Here is a 15596-nt window from a genome sequence, read left to right on the forward strand (position 1 = left end):
CGCAGCCCCGACCTCAATTTGCTGGATTTTTTTTCCTCTGGGGAGCTTGGATAACATCTACAAGGAACACCCCAGATCTGAACTTGATCTGAAGACAGCAGTTGAGGCTTATGTGCAGACAGTAACCATTAAAACTTTCAGAAACGTCATTGAAAACTTCACAATTCATGTGAATGCATGTTGTGTGTGTTGGGGGATGCTCACATCGTACACCTCAACTATAAGTGCATTAACGCAGAATGAGTTTCATTTCTCCTTGATCTGGTTTTCATTTTCCGAGTTAATTTTTTGTTTTATTACTCAATGTTTTGGTTAATAAAGTTTTGAAGTAGTTAACCTTTTATTAGCATGCACTGTATATTGGTGCTTGGCCAATATTGGCAATTTTTTGGTAATCAGCCGATTGGAGTCAGTGTGATTACCGAATACAGTAAATACTGTGTACAACCCAAAAACCTTGAGTGGCTTTCCCCTTTGTTTTGGGGAAATTTTGTTGAACAAATTGGGGGGATTCATGTTTTGGGGGGAATTGTTGCATTATAGACGTTTCAAACAGATGTGCTGCCAATTGTCACATGACAGGTGGAAAAAAATTTGGTTCTGTAATTTGGAAAACACATTAATATGGCAAATGGCTTGTAAATATGGTGTTATCAAGTGTATTTTGCTTTGAAACTCACAAAGAGAAATCATATAACCTTTGTAAAGCACACCAAGTCATATCAAATAACCGATTTAGAATTGCAGGTACCTCAACCTTGTAGCAACTGCTGACTACATCTCGATCCGGACACGAACTGCACTACTATCGACTGTAGGGTGCTCGGCAAGTGGCTTAAGTACTCAACAAAGCATTCCAATTAAACAGTTCATTAGAAACGGCTCGCTTAGTAAACGATGAGCAATCACTGAACTGCCATTTTAAACACACACCTCCTGAAGACGCTCTAAATGTCAAATACAGTACGTCCAAATTGGACAAATGCACACCTTTTCGAATTGGACAAGTCAGAACTGCTGCTAAGTTAAATTCTGGAGCTTAAATTTTGTAATTTGGCATAGTTTAAAAGATTATTGAGGTTATTGCATGTGCGGAAATGAAATAAAGTCATGAACGTTGGTGTCTCTGGGTGTTTATAAGCATTGCAATGTATCCAGAAATTCTTAGCTATGATGAATGGACATTGGATAATTTGAGTGAAGAAAGTGAAAAAAAAACTTTATCATTAAGAAATTGTTAGGGATGTACCTGTTAGGGATGTACCATCCATGTACCTGTTCCAAGTAAAAGCATGGTTGAGCAGGCCAAAAAACATGGCGGGTTCAGACCCCAGCAAGGCTACCAAGGATACTCCTTAAGACCCCCATCGAGAGTGAGGTGGCCGAGGATTGCCTGATGAAGGATATGATTTAAAAATGAGGCCGTTAATTATCTTCAAAAGGGTGTTTTAATTAACCCAAACACCCAATTTTCACTCTGCACTTCCTTGGAGTTTTCTTAGTATGCATGCAAAGTTTCAGGCTGCGAGGTTTCATTGTTTTGGAGTTATGGAGGAGACACGTGCACGCACTGACACACACACACACACACACACACACACACACACACACACACACACACACACACACACACACACACACACACACACACACACACACACACACACATTTATTTTGTATCGATTTATCCCCCTCTGAATACAACCTAGAACTCTATTTTCTTTACATATGGCTGCCTGGCACTGTGCTGCCTGCTTTCCTCCCATATCTATTACCACCCCCAGATCCTCCTCCTCCAAAATTACCCCTTGCATCCTGTAATCTCCATTTTCATTGTTCTTTCCCATCCCCAACACCTTACACTTGCTCAGGTTAAATTCCATCTGCCAATCTTTTGCTCAATCTATGCAAGTATCAATACTTTCCTGAATCTGATCACCACCCCGTCTGCTATCTTCCTTACCTCCAAGCTTTGTGTCATCTGAAAATTTGGAAAGATTACTCTTTACCCCATTATCCAAATCATTGATGTAAATATTGAATAGTAATGGTGTGAGTACTGATCCCTGAGGTACCCCACGACTTGCATCCTCCCAGCAAGACATCCTCCCACTCACAGCCACTCTTTGCTTCCTATCACGAAGTCAATTTGCAATCCAATTAGCTACCTGACCAGCCACTCCAGAAGCCCTCACTTTGACTTACAACCTCCAATGTGGTTCCTTATCAAATACCTTCTTAAAGTCTAGATATACTATGTCCACTGCCTTTCCCTCATCCACCCAATCAGACACTGCTTCATAGAACTCTAAAAGATTTGTTAAACAGGAACTACATTTGGTAAACCCATGCTGACTACCTTTAATTGGTTTGTATTTGTTTAAATGGTTCCTCATCCGGTCTTTAATTAATGTCTCCAACACCTTCCCCACAACTGAAGTCAAACAAACAGGTCTGTAGTTTCCCAATTCTTCTCTGGATCCTTTCTTAAATAATGGTGTTACATTGGCGACTCTCCAATCCTCCGGTACCTGTCCTGACTCCAGTGAGCTATTGAACATATCCGTTAACATCTCGCTTACCTACTCAGCCACTTCTCTCAATACTCTCGGGTGCATATTATCTGGACCCAGAGCCTTATCTACTCTTGGATTACCTCGCTGTTCCTTTACTTCCTCCACTCCAACCTGGACCTTCTGTAAAAGTCCTTCCTCACCTCCTCGATAGATACTCTCAACTATTGGCAATTCTCCTGACTGTTCTTGTGTAAAAGTTGAAGCAAAATGCCTGTTTAATAAGCTATCTATCTATTAATATTATCTATCGATTAATAAATCTATCTGCAGCGGTAAACTTCCGGATGTTTTTTTTTTTTCTTCTATGACCTTTAAAGTCTCTTTTATTTCGATTCAATTATATACTTGAACACCGTAGAACACAAATCGCCTCTTTGCCACTTTCAAAACCATTCTGTTTAGCATTACTTGGACATGCTAAATTAGGTTGTATATGCTGTTCAACTGCATCAATGATGTTAAACTTCTGGAATTTTTTACATGACATTTAAAAATCATTATTTTATCTCAATTTCAATCCTGACAAATCTCACGCTCTCACTATCTCTCTCTGAAAGGACCATCTGACAAACCCTCCAATCTATACTTTCTTAACAATCCTCTTGAGAATGTTGTCATTCAACCTCCTGGGTCTGACCATCAGCCATGATCTTTCTTCAAAAAAAAAAACACGTTTCAAAGTTGGCCTCCAAAGCGAGCCACCGACTAGGCATCCTCTGTCGTACAACATCTTTCCTTGGCACACCTGAACTCCTATACACCTACATGACCTTCATCCACAACTTGATGAGTACTGCTCTCATCTCTGGGCTGGCTCCCCTGCCTCACATCTTTGTCAGCTTGACACCGTGGAAAACAAGGCCTTCAAGATTATTGGAATCTCCTGTGATGAATCTGAGTCTATCACTTCACCATCGCAGACAGGTCGGTGGTCTCTTTGTCTTCTACCATCTCCTTTATGGTCTTGCGCCCTCTGCTTTTGCTTTGTCCCACTCAGGTTTCTGCAGGGCTCACATGGTCCACCATCAACCCCTTCCATTCAAACTACCTAAATCCAGGATCACTGCTCACCTCCACTCCTTTGTTCCTCTTTTTCCCACCTGTTGAATCAACTTCCACATCCTCCTCAATCTAATTCTTCCCTCCAGGTTCTCAAGACATCTGTTCACCACCATCTCTGATCATCCCTAATCCAAAACTGATTTTTTTTCTACCCTCATTAACCCCACACAAATCCCTCCTCCTTCCAATTTTCTAGTTTTCCCTCCTTGGATTTTTCTTCTGTATCCATCTTGTCCATCCAATGCATGGGTGTTTTGCGTCCTGATTTTGTCTGTTACGTCGTGATGCATTCATTGTACGAGCTCTTCCACAAGCCTCGACCAAGTATATTTTTGAAAAAATTCAATTGCATAATTGAACACTGTGCAGGGTAAGATGTTTTATGAACTCTATATTTCGGGATGTAAATGTGACTGAGTTTTCCACCGACCAACCCCACTGCCTCCACTACCCTTCCACCCAGCCATCTCAACAAATGCCCTCCTACCACTCCCCCTTCATTCTTATCCTCTCCAAATTACTTCTCTCGCCAATCCTCCGACACAATCCCATCTCTGTCCTATCACCCCCACTTCTCCTTATTTTGTCAATTCGGCACTTTCCTACTTCCCAGTGTATTAACTCAAATATACTCAAAGCCAAGGGACGTGCTGACTGATGATGCCATTATGTTTTTCTTCCAAGAAGTTACAGTGTTGGCCTAAATGTAGTCTGTGACCATCACGCATGCAAATGTTGTTACAACCACCACTTGTTATTTTTGAAAATATGACATTAATACTGTAAAAAAATTAATAAAGTACAATTTTTTAACATGACAGGATTATAAATTAGAGACCACGTCTTGATGACGTCATTTTCGCTCCACACCTTCAAACCTTTTGACTCTTCAAAACTTCAAAATGAACAACCCCTAATATACTTATACTATCAATGGATGAGAGGTGTGTGTGTGTGTGTGTGTGTGTCATACTTTTTATGTATATCAATTACGTATGTCTATTCATTAATTATGCACCAACTGACTGGAAGAGGGGCCTTGTTGTCCCTCTCCTGAAAGGGAAGGGTGATTGCCAGGACCACAACAAATTCCGAGGGGTGATGCTACTCTCAGTGCTAGGCATGGTCTTTGCTTGGATAATTCTTCATAGGGTTCGCCCGAACACAGTTATGAATTCACTGGATCATGGGGTGTGACACTGTCGGTACCTGTGCAAGAGGACAAAAGTCCGAGTCTTCAGGTGCTTGGTGCTTCCAGTCTTGCTCTATGGATGCGAGACTTGGACTCTGACCAAGGATCTGAGACGGAGACTTAATTCATTCGGTACCAGGTCTCTTTGGAGAATCCTTGGTTATTGCTGGTCGGATTTTGTGTCCAACGAGCGGTTGCTGAGAGAGACTCAAATGAGATTTGTTACCTGCATAGTCCGTAAGCGTCAGCTGCGGCTGCATGGATATGTGGCTCATTTTCCTGATGCTGATCCTGCTCACCAGATTCTCTCAGCAAGGGAGCCTCGTGATGGAGGAGGCCAATGGGCCGACCATATGCCTCGTGGTTGCAGCAGTTTGATCAGTATCTCAAGGAGATGGGGATGGGCCAGGCATCTTCCTGGGGGATGGCCAGACGGAGGCCCCTGGAGTACCGGCGTAAAGTGGACGCAGCGACGCGCTGTTCTGGCACATGCTCCCCTACCTGACCCTTTAAACAATGTTTGCAAAGTATGATTAAGCTGAGCTTTGAACAAGTTAAAGGCATTTATAGTGCTTGACCTTGAACTCATTTACTCAAGGACATTGTTGACCTTATCAACGGAAAGCCCTGTATCACTTCCTAGCTAACTCTATTAGAACTACCTGCCTAAAGTTTTCCGTTTTCAAGTTATATCCATTCTTCGTTTTCAATTAGCTCATTAGGCTAATTAACAATGTTCATTTCGCGTCATAAACACACGTATATTTTCCAAAAAGCACCAGGTCACCTCGGCTTTACAATGAATCAAGAAACAAGTCTGTGTCTTCCAAACTGTCCACGTTACGACCATTCTTACTTTTCAATTAGCTAATTAACAAAGTTGGTTAAGCATGACGAACACCAAAAAGTACACAGCACATCTTCCCCAGGTATTCTGTCATCAATATAGGAATGAATAATTGTCTGCCTAAAATTATGTCAAAACAATGAGGCTGACATTGTGATTTTGCTTTTTACCAATATACCAATAATTTGTATGAAAATGACATCATCAAGATGTGGTCTGCATATGGTATACTCTGCCAAATATTTTCGAGCATTTTATATTTTCGCGTATCGTGTTATATAATGGATTTTGATACCGGCTTCCACCAGGTGGCGCTAAAAGATACACACTTCCGAGGATAGACAAGGAACTGCGGTGCAGGAGGAAGCCGTTTGGTCCATCACGCCTGTGCTACACCAACACGAGGGACCATCACCCATCCACAGACAAGCTACCTACAAGTTCTGCCATTATTCATGTTTGCCTCTATCTCCAATACATCTATGTACCTATCTAATTCCAATTTAAACAGATCTGCACTCTTTCTGTGTCACTACCTTTTTTTAGGGAGACGAGTCCATTCGTTAACAGCTCTCTGATTGAAAGACCCCTGTCCTTTTACTGTCATAATTATCCTTTTTTTTTAGTTTCAGGCTATGGACCAGTATCCCAGACATACACACCGTTGCTGTATCGGCTTACAGGAGTGGAAAAAAAAACCTCTTAAACGACCTGAAGCCAAAACAAAGCTCCTGGTCCGGACAAAATCCTTACACAGGTTCTGAAAACTTGTGCACCAAGTATTTTCCATGTTTTCGTGAAGATCTTTCAGAAGTCCCTTTCCTTGGGAAGTCTCCCAGTTGACTGGCGAAATTTTAACGCCATACCGATTCTGAAAAAAAGGAGACAGGTGTAATCTGGCAAATTACCGTCCGATTTCACTTACTCGTGTTACAAGCAAAATATTCAAACACGTTATTAGTCATCATATTAGGACCCATCTCAAGACTCATAAAATCCTGTCCAGTAACCAACATGGCTTGAGGAAAAATCATTCCTGCAATACCCAGTAAACCGGCTGATAAATGTGGACAAACCGATATCATCTTCCTTAACTTCAGTAAGGCATTTGACGCAGTTCGTCACCAACGTCTAGTTTCAAAACTCCGTAACTATGGCATTAGAAGCAACATTTTGTCCTGGATCAACTGCTTTCTTACCAACGGTGATCAGTGTGCACTCCTGAATGGTGTTACTCTGAAACCCATTACAGACACATCAGGTGTACCTCAAGGGGGACAATCTTATGACCTCTCCTCTTCTTGGTCTATATTAACGACCTGTCAGAGAGTGTCCTATCGCATGTAAGACTTTTTGATGATGATTCTGCTATACACAGAGAAACCTTTTAGATAACAAAGACCTTTAGGACCACTAAAACCCCAAAGACCCTTTATAACCCTCAGACCTTTTATGACCCCAAATACTCTGAAGAGCCTTAAGACCCTTTTGACCCCAAATACCATTAAAGACGCTTTATAACCCTAAGACCCTCAAAACCCCTTGGCCTCTAGGACCTTCTAGGACCCACAGATTCTGTCGACCCTGCAGACCCCATGGACTCCATTGGAACCCTTACTCCCTTAATTCCCTATCGACTCCGTTGGACCTTCTGCTTGAGGGCCTTCTGTAATTACACTTGAGATTCACCAGTCATAATCAAAAGCCCCTCATTGGTGAACCACCTCAGTACCAAGCTAAGAGGGCACAAAATATAACTAATTAAATTTATCTCTTTTTTTCTTTTTTTTTTAGGTTCCACTCATCTTGGTTTGTGAAATAGGGAAAAGTCCAATGACAAATACAAAAAGTCCCACTTGGCATTGAAAAAGTCCAATGTGGCAAAAATAAAACAGTGTCCATGGAAACAGTTTCACCCCATCTATCTATAATTCCAGCAATCTGTACGTGTGTGTGTGTGTGTGTGTGTGTGTGTGTGTGTGTGTGTGTGTGTGTGTGTGTGTGTGTGTGTGTGTGTGTGTGTGTGTGTGTGTGAGACCGCTGTTTCTCGCCAACCACTAGTCCGATCTAATTGAAACTTGCCAGGTATATTGCTCGGGACCTGTGGATGTGCCTTTTCAAGGTTTGATATTAATCGGACAAGTGCTTCCCAAGTTATGGCCATTTATTTACCAACCAATGACAGGACACGTTGCTGTGTGGGCGTGGCCGATGCGCCATTTAGTTACCAATCACAGGACACGTTGCTGTGTAGGCGTGGCCGTTGGGGAAGAGATCCTCAGCCGCGTTCCCCATTATAACAATGTACGGACTTCTGGATAGTGATGACTTACTGTATTCTAATAATTTCTCGATTTCTTATGCACATTTATAGATGAACACAATTCCCCAATCCAGACGTCGTTTACGAGAGCGAAGGAACGGCCTGTGTGGTTGTTTGAAAGGTTTATTTATTTATTTGTTTGTTTTTGCACATACGTTTTTTTTTTTTTTTTTTTTTTTCTCTTCTCTTCTCTTTGTGTTTTTCCTTGCGATGACATTGCGAAAAGGCAAAATACGTTGGCGCTAATTGAATAATTGGCCATTAAAACTAAATTGCCAATAATAGTAACTGCGATATGCGAACTTCCGGACAGTGAGGACTTCACTTCTGGACGCGCCGTTTCCTCAGCAATGTTGTTTATGAAGAGGTGCTAACCAGATAAAGGTGTGTACATGTAGACAATTTTTATTATTATTTATTTATTGAAGAAAAATTGTTCCGAAAATAATTTATCAAAAAAAGTGCACAACTTTTTTTTGTTTCCAAGTGTCAAAACGTTGTGGCCTTTGGAAGTGTTAAGGAATTCAGCTCTACTCAACATGCTTTGCCAACGAAATACATCTCAATTTAGTGGTATGCTTTGCAAACTATTTTTTTTTTAACGATTTTAAAACTAAAACTATTCGAACATGCAATACCTAATGACACTGTAATTTCAGGTCTCCTACAAATCCTACCCTGTGGCCTCACCGTGGCGTAGGAGTAGCAATGGTCAATGGCAGCGAATGTCATGGCAAGCAAAGACAGGGAGGTAAACCTCGATTTTAATTTGGATTTTAATTAACTCTGTGTGTGTAAGTATCACAGCAGTTGTTACTTCAATGCAAGCGATAATTTGTGGAATGCATGTGAACATTCCGTAGGAGCATGCACTACTTTTGGATCGTGATGATGTACTGTATTCTAATAATTTCTCGATTTCTTATCCGCATTTATAGATAAACACAATGCCCCAATCCAGTCGTCGTTTACGAGAGCGAAGGAACGGCCTGTGTGGTTGTTTGAAAGTTTTTTTTTTTTTTGCACGTACGGCCACGCACGTACGGCGACGCACGTAGGGTACGCGAGAGCGAAGGAACGGCCTGTGTGGTTGTTGTTTGTGACACGCGGGTTGAAAGTTTTTTTGTTGCATATACGGCCACGCACGTACGGCCACACACGTACTAGCAAGCACGTATGGGCATGCACTAGTTATATTGAAATGGGATCTTTTTGTGATTTTTATTATTGCCAAACCTCAGGAAATTTTCAAGATAGCAGATTGAAATTTACACAGCATATTTGTAGGTGTGTGTCGTGTTTGTGGATAAAATCTGGTCAAAATTAGCCAAAGGTCAAGGTCAGTGCCATCCAAAACACGTAAAACACCTATAAGGCCACAATTAGAAAAGGTATCAACAAAATTTGTGTTGCACAACATTTCCCATCATGTAAAACACTTGAGAGGTCAAATTTTCCAAATTACTAAACTGCAGTTTCCATGGAAACTATTGTTTATTTGGATGTCGCAAGGATCGTGCTATGCACAACATCTTTCTTGTTTGTTACCTCCGCCACCGAAGGTGGATGGAGGTTATGTTTACACACCTGTTTGTTTGTCTGTTTGTGAACAGGATATCTCAAAAAGTAGGGGACAGATTTCGACGAAATTTGCTCGAGAGGTTGGGGATGTGACGTGGTCGAAATGATTCGATTTTAGTGAAGATCCGAATCCGATTTTTTTTTTCTTTTAAGTGATCTTTACCTTTGAGTGATGTAACTAAAACGATATATAGCACAATCTCAAAAACTTCGACACGGATTTGGATGAAACTTGGTAGATGAGTTTATTAGGTGAGGAGAACAAGCCAGTTAAATTTTAGTTCATGTCTGAATCCAGATCCGGCTAATTATTGGGATACAAAACGTAAACTGTTTAGCCTGGCGGAGGTATGTGCTCTACTGCATGCCTTTCTAGTTTACCTTTATTGCATACTAGCAAATACCACCGTTGCTTCGCTGATGGTATACTAAAAGGGGAGGGAGAAAAAGAAGGAAGAAGAGAGAGAGTGGGGAGAGTGAAGAGGTGGAGGGAAAAGAAGAGAGGAGGAGGAGTGAGGAGGGGTGGGGGAAAGAAAGATAGTGTGAGGTGAGAGGAACGGAAGGCAGACATGCGGTGGAACATTAATTACGGTTCCAACCGTCTCATCAAAATGATTCTGCATGGAATAACAGTGAAGGTTGAAACAAAACAATGTGATGGTCTGTTACATGTAGGAATCAGATTCGGAGTGAGCCAACCGGAGAGGTGCAAAGGTCACTGCATCTACAAGGCAGACCTTTTCCAGGTAGACAGGTATCTAAAGCGAGTTTCAGAAGGTAGAACGAAGTTCTCCCAGGTCTCAAAGTGTGTGTGTGTGTGTGTGTGTGTGTGTGTGTGTGTGTGTGAGTGTGTGTGTGTGTGTGTGTGTGTGTGTGTGTGTGTGTGAGTGTGTGTGTGTGTGTGTGTGTGTGTGTGTGTGTGTGTGTTATTGGTTGTTATCTTCATATGCGGGTTTCAGAAGGTGGATCGGAGTCAAACATAGGTCTCGAAGTATCCACCTCCGTTTTGGTGAGGTGGTTCACGAATCACGGACCAAGGTGTGAAGTTTTGTTCTCAAAGTTTTGTTGCAAGGGCTCTTTTGAGGATTGTCACTTCCAACTGTAGTTCATTTTTTAGTAATATTCCCAAGGATGGTTTATATTCAAGGCCTTTGAAATATTTTTTGATATTGCCTTTCCATATTGATATTGCCTGATCTGTGCCTTTCCACAACTTTATCCCGGAGGTCTTTTGAAAGCTCTTTAGTGCTCTTGGTTGAGTCTTTGTTGTGAAATGCACAACCAAACAGAAAAAACACCTACAGGAACAGCTGATTTTATTCTGTAATAATCAGAATCACTACAATTTAATACAGGTGGAGGTTAATTAACTTGGTGTGTGATTTTGAAGGTGATTGGTGAAACCTGAACTAATTTACAAATGCTATTATAAGGAAAGTAAACACTTATCTAACAAAGATATTCTAGTTTTGTATTTTTAATTAATTTTCTGAAATTTGTAGAATTTGTTTTTCACTTGGAAGTGGTGGGTTATGATGTGTAAATAAAGGTGGAAAAGTCTGATTTAATGCAATTTAATTCCAGGTTATAAGGCAACAAAAGGTGAAAATGTTGAAGAGGGGGTGTACACTTTCTATAAGTACTGTATAAACATTCTGATGATCTCTTGTGCTTGTCCCATTTTCTCTCCCGTGAAATTAAGTCTGGTAGATTTGACGTAACGTGGTGTTGACGAAGCAGAGGCATGATGGACAAACGTCCCTTCGTGTGTCCATGTTGGTTGCATGTCTACGTATATATTGTCCCACAAATATTACATCCCACCGTTTCTCTGACCATATCTTAGCTGATCTAAAAGTTTCAAAAGCATTTATAATTATGTGCCATTATCAATCTGAGAATGGATGTGCAAGCTCAGTGTTGGAAATGTTTATTTTCCATCTTAAGTAGGTTTCCCTTTCCATTGCTGATGCTATCTCTGAGGAGTGCCGTTAATCCTCGGTCAAGTGACAGGACGTTACGTCACAAACGGCGGGTCAAGCCTGCAATTATGAGTTCGTTAAAAGATACTCCTACACGAAGCAGGTGATGCAGAGTGCTCCGGCGCACTTACTAGTAGTTTGTGTTGGAATATCAGAATAATCAACTGAAAAAGATCTTTGTATTAAATGTAAACCTACTAGCTGCGTGTGAGTCGTCAAGATCATCTGAACATGTTCACTTCATTTTGGTAAGTGATGTTATGATGACACTTTTTTGTTATCATTGGATTTGTATCAACTCTTTCAATTTATGTTGTTCTGGGAAATCAAAATTTATTATAAAAAGTACCTAATATATGGACGATAACGATTTTTTTTTTCCCTTCGTAAACCTGATGCAGATAAGAAACTATCGTTGATTGAAACAAAGGCAAAGAATGACGTCATCAAAAGTAATGCGTATTACACACACACACACACACACACACACACACACACCCAAACAGTTGGTTGGGTTTGAGGGTTGCCCAGTAGCGGCTGAAACCTGAATCCTATCCAGGTTCCTCCTGATGACGACATCTTTGCTTTTTAACTCTTTGGGTTCCTTGCTTTTCGGTTTGATGACGTCATACACTGCACGCAGTTTTTTTTTTTATTTGGCCCATAATTACAAAATTAATATTGTAAATATGACAACAAGGTTGTTTTCGCGGGCAAGATACCTCGGAGTTGGCGTATTCACTTCTGAGCTGTTTAGTGTGGGTTCGATCCCCAACCACCCTCGAAATGGTCATCCTGGTGCTCGGCAGGCAGAGTGTGGGTGGCATCATTGAGTACATCATAGTTTGGATAGAACGTGTTAAGTTGGGTGTTTTATCGCCTGGTATTTGCTGATGAACATTGAAGATGCCTTCGTCTTGGTCTCTCATGACGTGCTGGCAGCCTCCCTCACACCATGGCAAACTCCATATTCCTGCTCTGACGACAACTGGGTGAAGAGATGGTAAACCACACAGTGTATACCCTAGTGTCAGACTGTTATGGCAATACCAATGCCGTGGGAAGGTATGGACATCAGAATGGGATATTGATATTCATTATTGTTATTATTAATATTTGTGTACTGATGGTGATTGTTGTGTTGCCCCTCCGACAAGGAGGAGTGATATCGTGTCCTGTTTCTTTCATTTCTGAGTCAATCCTCTTAAAAATAGGCATGCAGGTAGATACCATGGTCCAACACATCCAGATTTGAGATTGTGGCATGTTGTGGGGAAATGCAATGAAAATCCATCACCCTGTTGAAATTCTCTGCAAATCTTAACACACAACACTCTTTGGAAATGTACCCTGATTTTAATATATATATATATATATACTTGGAGATAACTTTGAGGTATGCACACTCACTTCTGGGTTTGAATCTTGTCCGAGCTTTAAACTGTCATCCTGGAGTTTCAAATGGGACAAGGCCTCCATGTGTGAGCTGTCCTTCGGATGGACATTAAACTGAGTGTCTCGTCTGTCATCATTAGTTGGTGGATGTTCATGATTCCAGAACGTCCTTCACAAAGCGTCGGTGAGTTATCACCGGAATTCTCAAACATCAAACATAAATTCCAAATTCGTGCCATTTTCCGTCAAACAGCAGATGTGGCCAAGCCGGTTTGTGAAAGATTTGGGTCAAAGACATGTCCTTCAAAAAGGTGGGAATAATTGGGATCATTAATGAAGTAGGAGTAGAGATGCGAATTGTGAGTAAACCTTTCTGTTGTGGAGTGCTGCATCGATTCTAAACAATGAACAGTCCCTGCCACATTGGGCCACATTGACCTTTTGTTGGGCCTGGCACCAAGACGTGACCCCTATTTGTGTGTGTATATATATATATATATATATATATATATATATATATATATATATATATATATATATATATATATATATATATATATATATATATAAAAATAGTTAAAAAAAATTTCATTATATATCAAAACTATAAAAGTGACTGTTTAAATATGTTTCAAAGTCTACTGAACCGAATCAAACCAAATATTGCATGTTGCCTAAGGGTTCCCCCAGTTTGGTTTCGGTTGGCATTGCGTATCGGGGGGGGGGGGGATGGGGGTTAAAGGTGGGGGAAACACCACAATTCTCTCGATGTAAATGTGTATCGTATAGCACCCCCGGTGGCAGCTGGTATTACAAATCTTCTGATTATAAATATAGTTTGAACAAAGTAACAATGTGCATTACGGTGATGTTGACATCTGAATGAAAATAATTCGAAAATTTCAAAATGTTTCATTTCACTCATTTTAAGTGGACATTTAAACCATATAATCCAACAGGAAGCTTCACAGCAGAGTGGAAATGATTTTTTTTTTACCGATTCCATAGATAAGCAGCAAGAATGGTTGATGAAGGTGATGTGAGCTGACTTCCAAGCAGATGGAAGATAACCTCAGGCAAATTATATTAGATTGAACGGACAAGATTGTTTGTGAAGTAGAGCATTCCTTTTGATTAAATACATCAGCAAAGCGATGGGTTCTTTTGCAAACATGTCTAACATATTAAGCTCATTCTAACCACTGACTCACTGACACTGACGCTGACTGATATTGAAGATTGGTACCCTCCGGGTGACATAGAAAGCTGAAATTTTGCGTGCCAATGGACATCGAAGCCAATACACCAGGGGAAAAAAAAATCACAGAACCGTCAGAAAGCATCCGTAAATGAAAATAAATAAATGAAAATAAATAAATGAAAAATCTAATGCAGGTGAGCGACCCAAGACAATGGGGAAGCACGGTAATTTTATGTGTTGACCGACATCAAAGCCAATACACCAGGAAAAGTCACAAAAGTGTCAGAAAGCATCTGTTAATGAAAGCATAAATAAAAACAAACAAATAAATAAACAAATGAAGAATCAAATACAGGTGAGTGACCTGAGACAATGGGGAAGGACAGTTTGTTATGGCTTTCAATGTGCAAGCATACCCCGCTAGTACACATATATACATATATATATATATATATATATATATATATATATATATATATATATATATATATATATATATATATATTTATGTATATGTTTATTGAAATGTATTGTGAATTGTACACTTATAAAACACTTTTGCTCGTTATGGGCCCCTTTTGCGTTGGGCTTGGTGCCATTGTAAACCCAGTGTTGCTGCCACGTCCAAACCTGTCTTAGGCCCCCGCAACAGTTTCAGAGGTCAATCAGGACAATTAACAGTTGTAAACCAAAAGTTATTCAGCTTGAAGCATAGTGGGCCAGATAACAGCAATTTTTGAGAGGAATCGTGCAAATGATGATACAAGCATCAAATTTGGCACATTTGTTCTCCAGGGGATTCTAATCAAATCTGCCTGATTGGCCATTTGAAAATCCAAATTTTGAAAAAATTGGATTTTCAAATGGCCAATCGGGCAGATTTGATCAGAAATGCCAATTTTGATGCTTGTATCATAATTTGCATGATTTTTCTACTATCTACTACAGTAGCAGGCTGACATAATAGACAAACATACTTGTGGGTCTTATAGGACACTACCGGAATTTCATCCACAATTAATCCACCAGATTTCCATCATAATATGCATACGGTGTGGTCTTGGCACCAAATAACTTATTTTGCTATCCGTTGTCATCCTAAGCTCTGAAAGCAAATGATATTTCTTGATGCGGACATCACTTTGGATACTTCCTAGTTTTATTTATTTATTCATAACCGCCATGGTCACCTTTATAAATGACAAGTGTCCATTGGGAGATCACATAACATTAAAAAAAAAAATCAGACCTTAAGATGAAGTATTCCATATATTGAGTCTGAAGTATTCAGTAGAAATTGTTCCCATTAAAAGTCTGATAATAATTAGCCTTCGTTGGACACATTGAGCTGGCAGGACGGCCTAGACCTGGAGATACGCACACTCACCTCTAAGCTGTCTATCCTGGATTTGAATGTCAGACCAGCTACAAACCGTA

The 15596-nt window shown here is 40.4% G+C and overlaps 1 protein-coding gene across 4 annotated transcripts in view; it reads left to right on the plus strand.

Annotated features, from left to right (window-relative positions):
• The window catches only part of LOC147012186 (pleckstrin homology domain-containing family G member 1-like), a 180318-nt gene that overhangs the window by 63568 nt on the left and 101154 nt on the right, over positions 1-15596 (plus strand). For 2 of the 4 annotated variants that reach the window (XM_085855996.1, XM_085855995.1), the window contains 3 exons: positions 5986-6117; positions 8488-8573; positions 8660-8751. In XM_085855996.1, the coding sequence (XP_085712122.1) occupies positions 8716-8751 (36 nt within the window). In that variant the 5' untranslated portion in view covers positions 5986-6117; positions 8488-8573; positions 8660-8715. The other 2 variants (XM_085855997.1, XM_085855998.1) reach the window with 2 other exon arrangements.

This window comes from Eptatretus burgeri, chromosome 15 (genome assembly GCF_056783735.1).
Source record: "Eptatretus burgeri isolate ZD-2024b chromosome 15, Ebu_testis_v1, whole genome shotgun sequence".
NCBI lineage: Eukaryota > Metazoa > Chordata > Myxini > Myxiniformes > Myxinidae > Eptatretus > Eptatretus burgeri.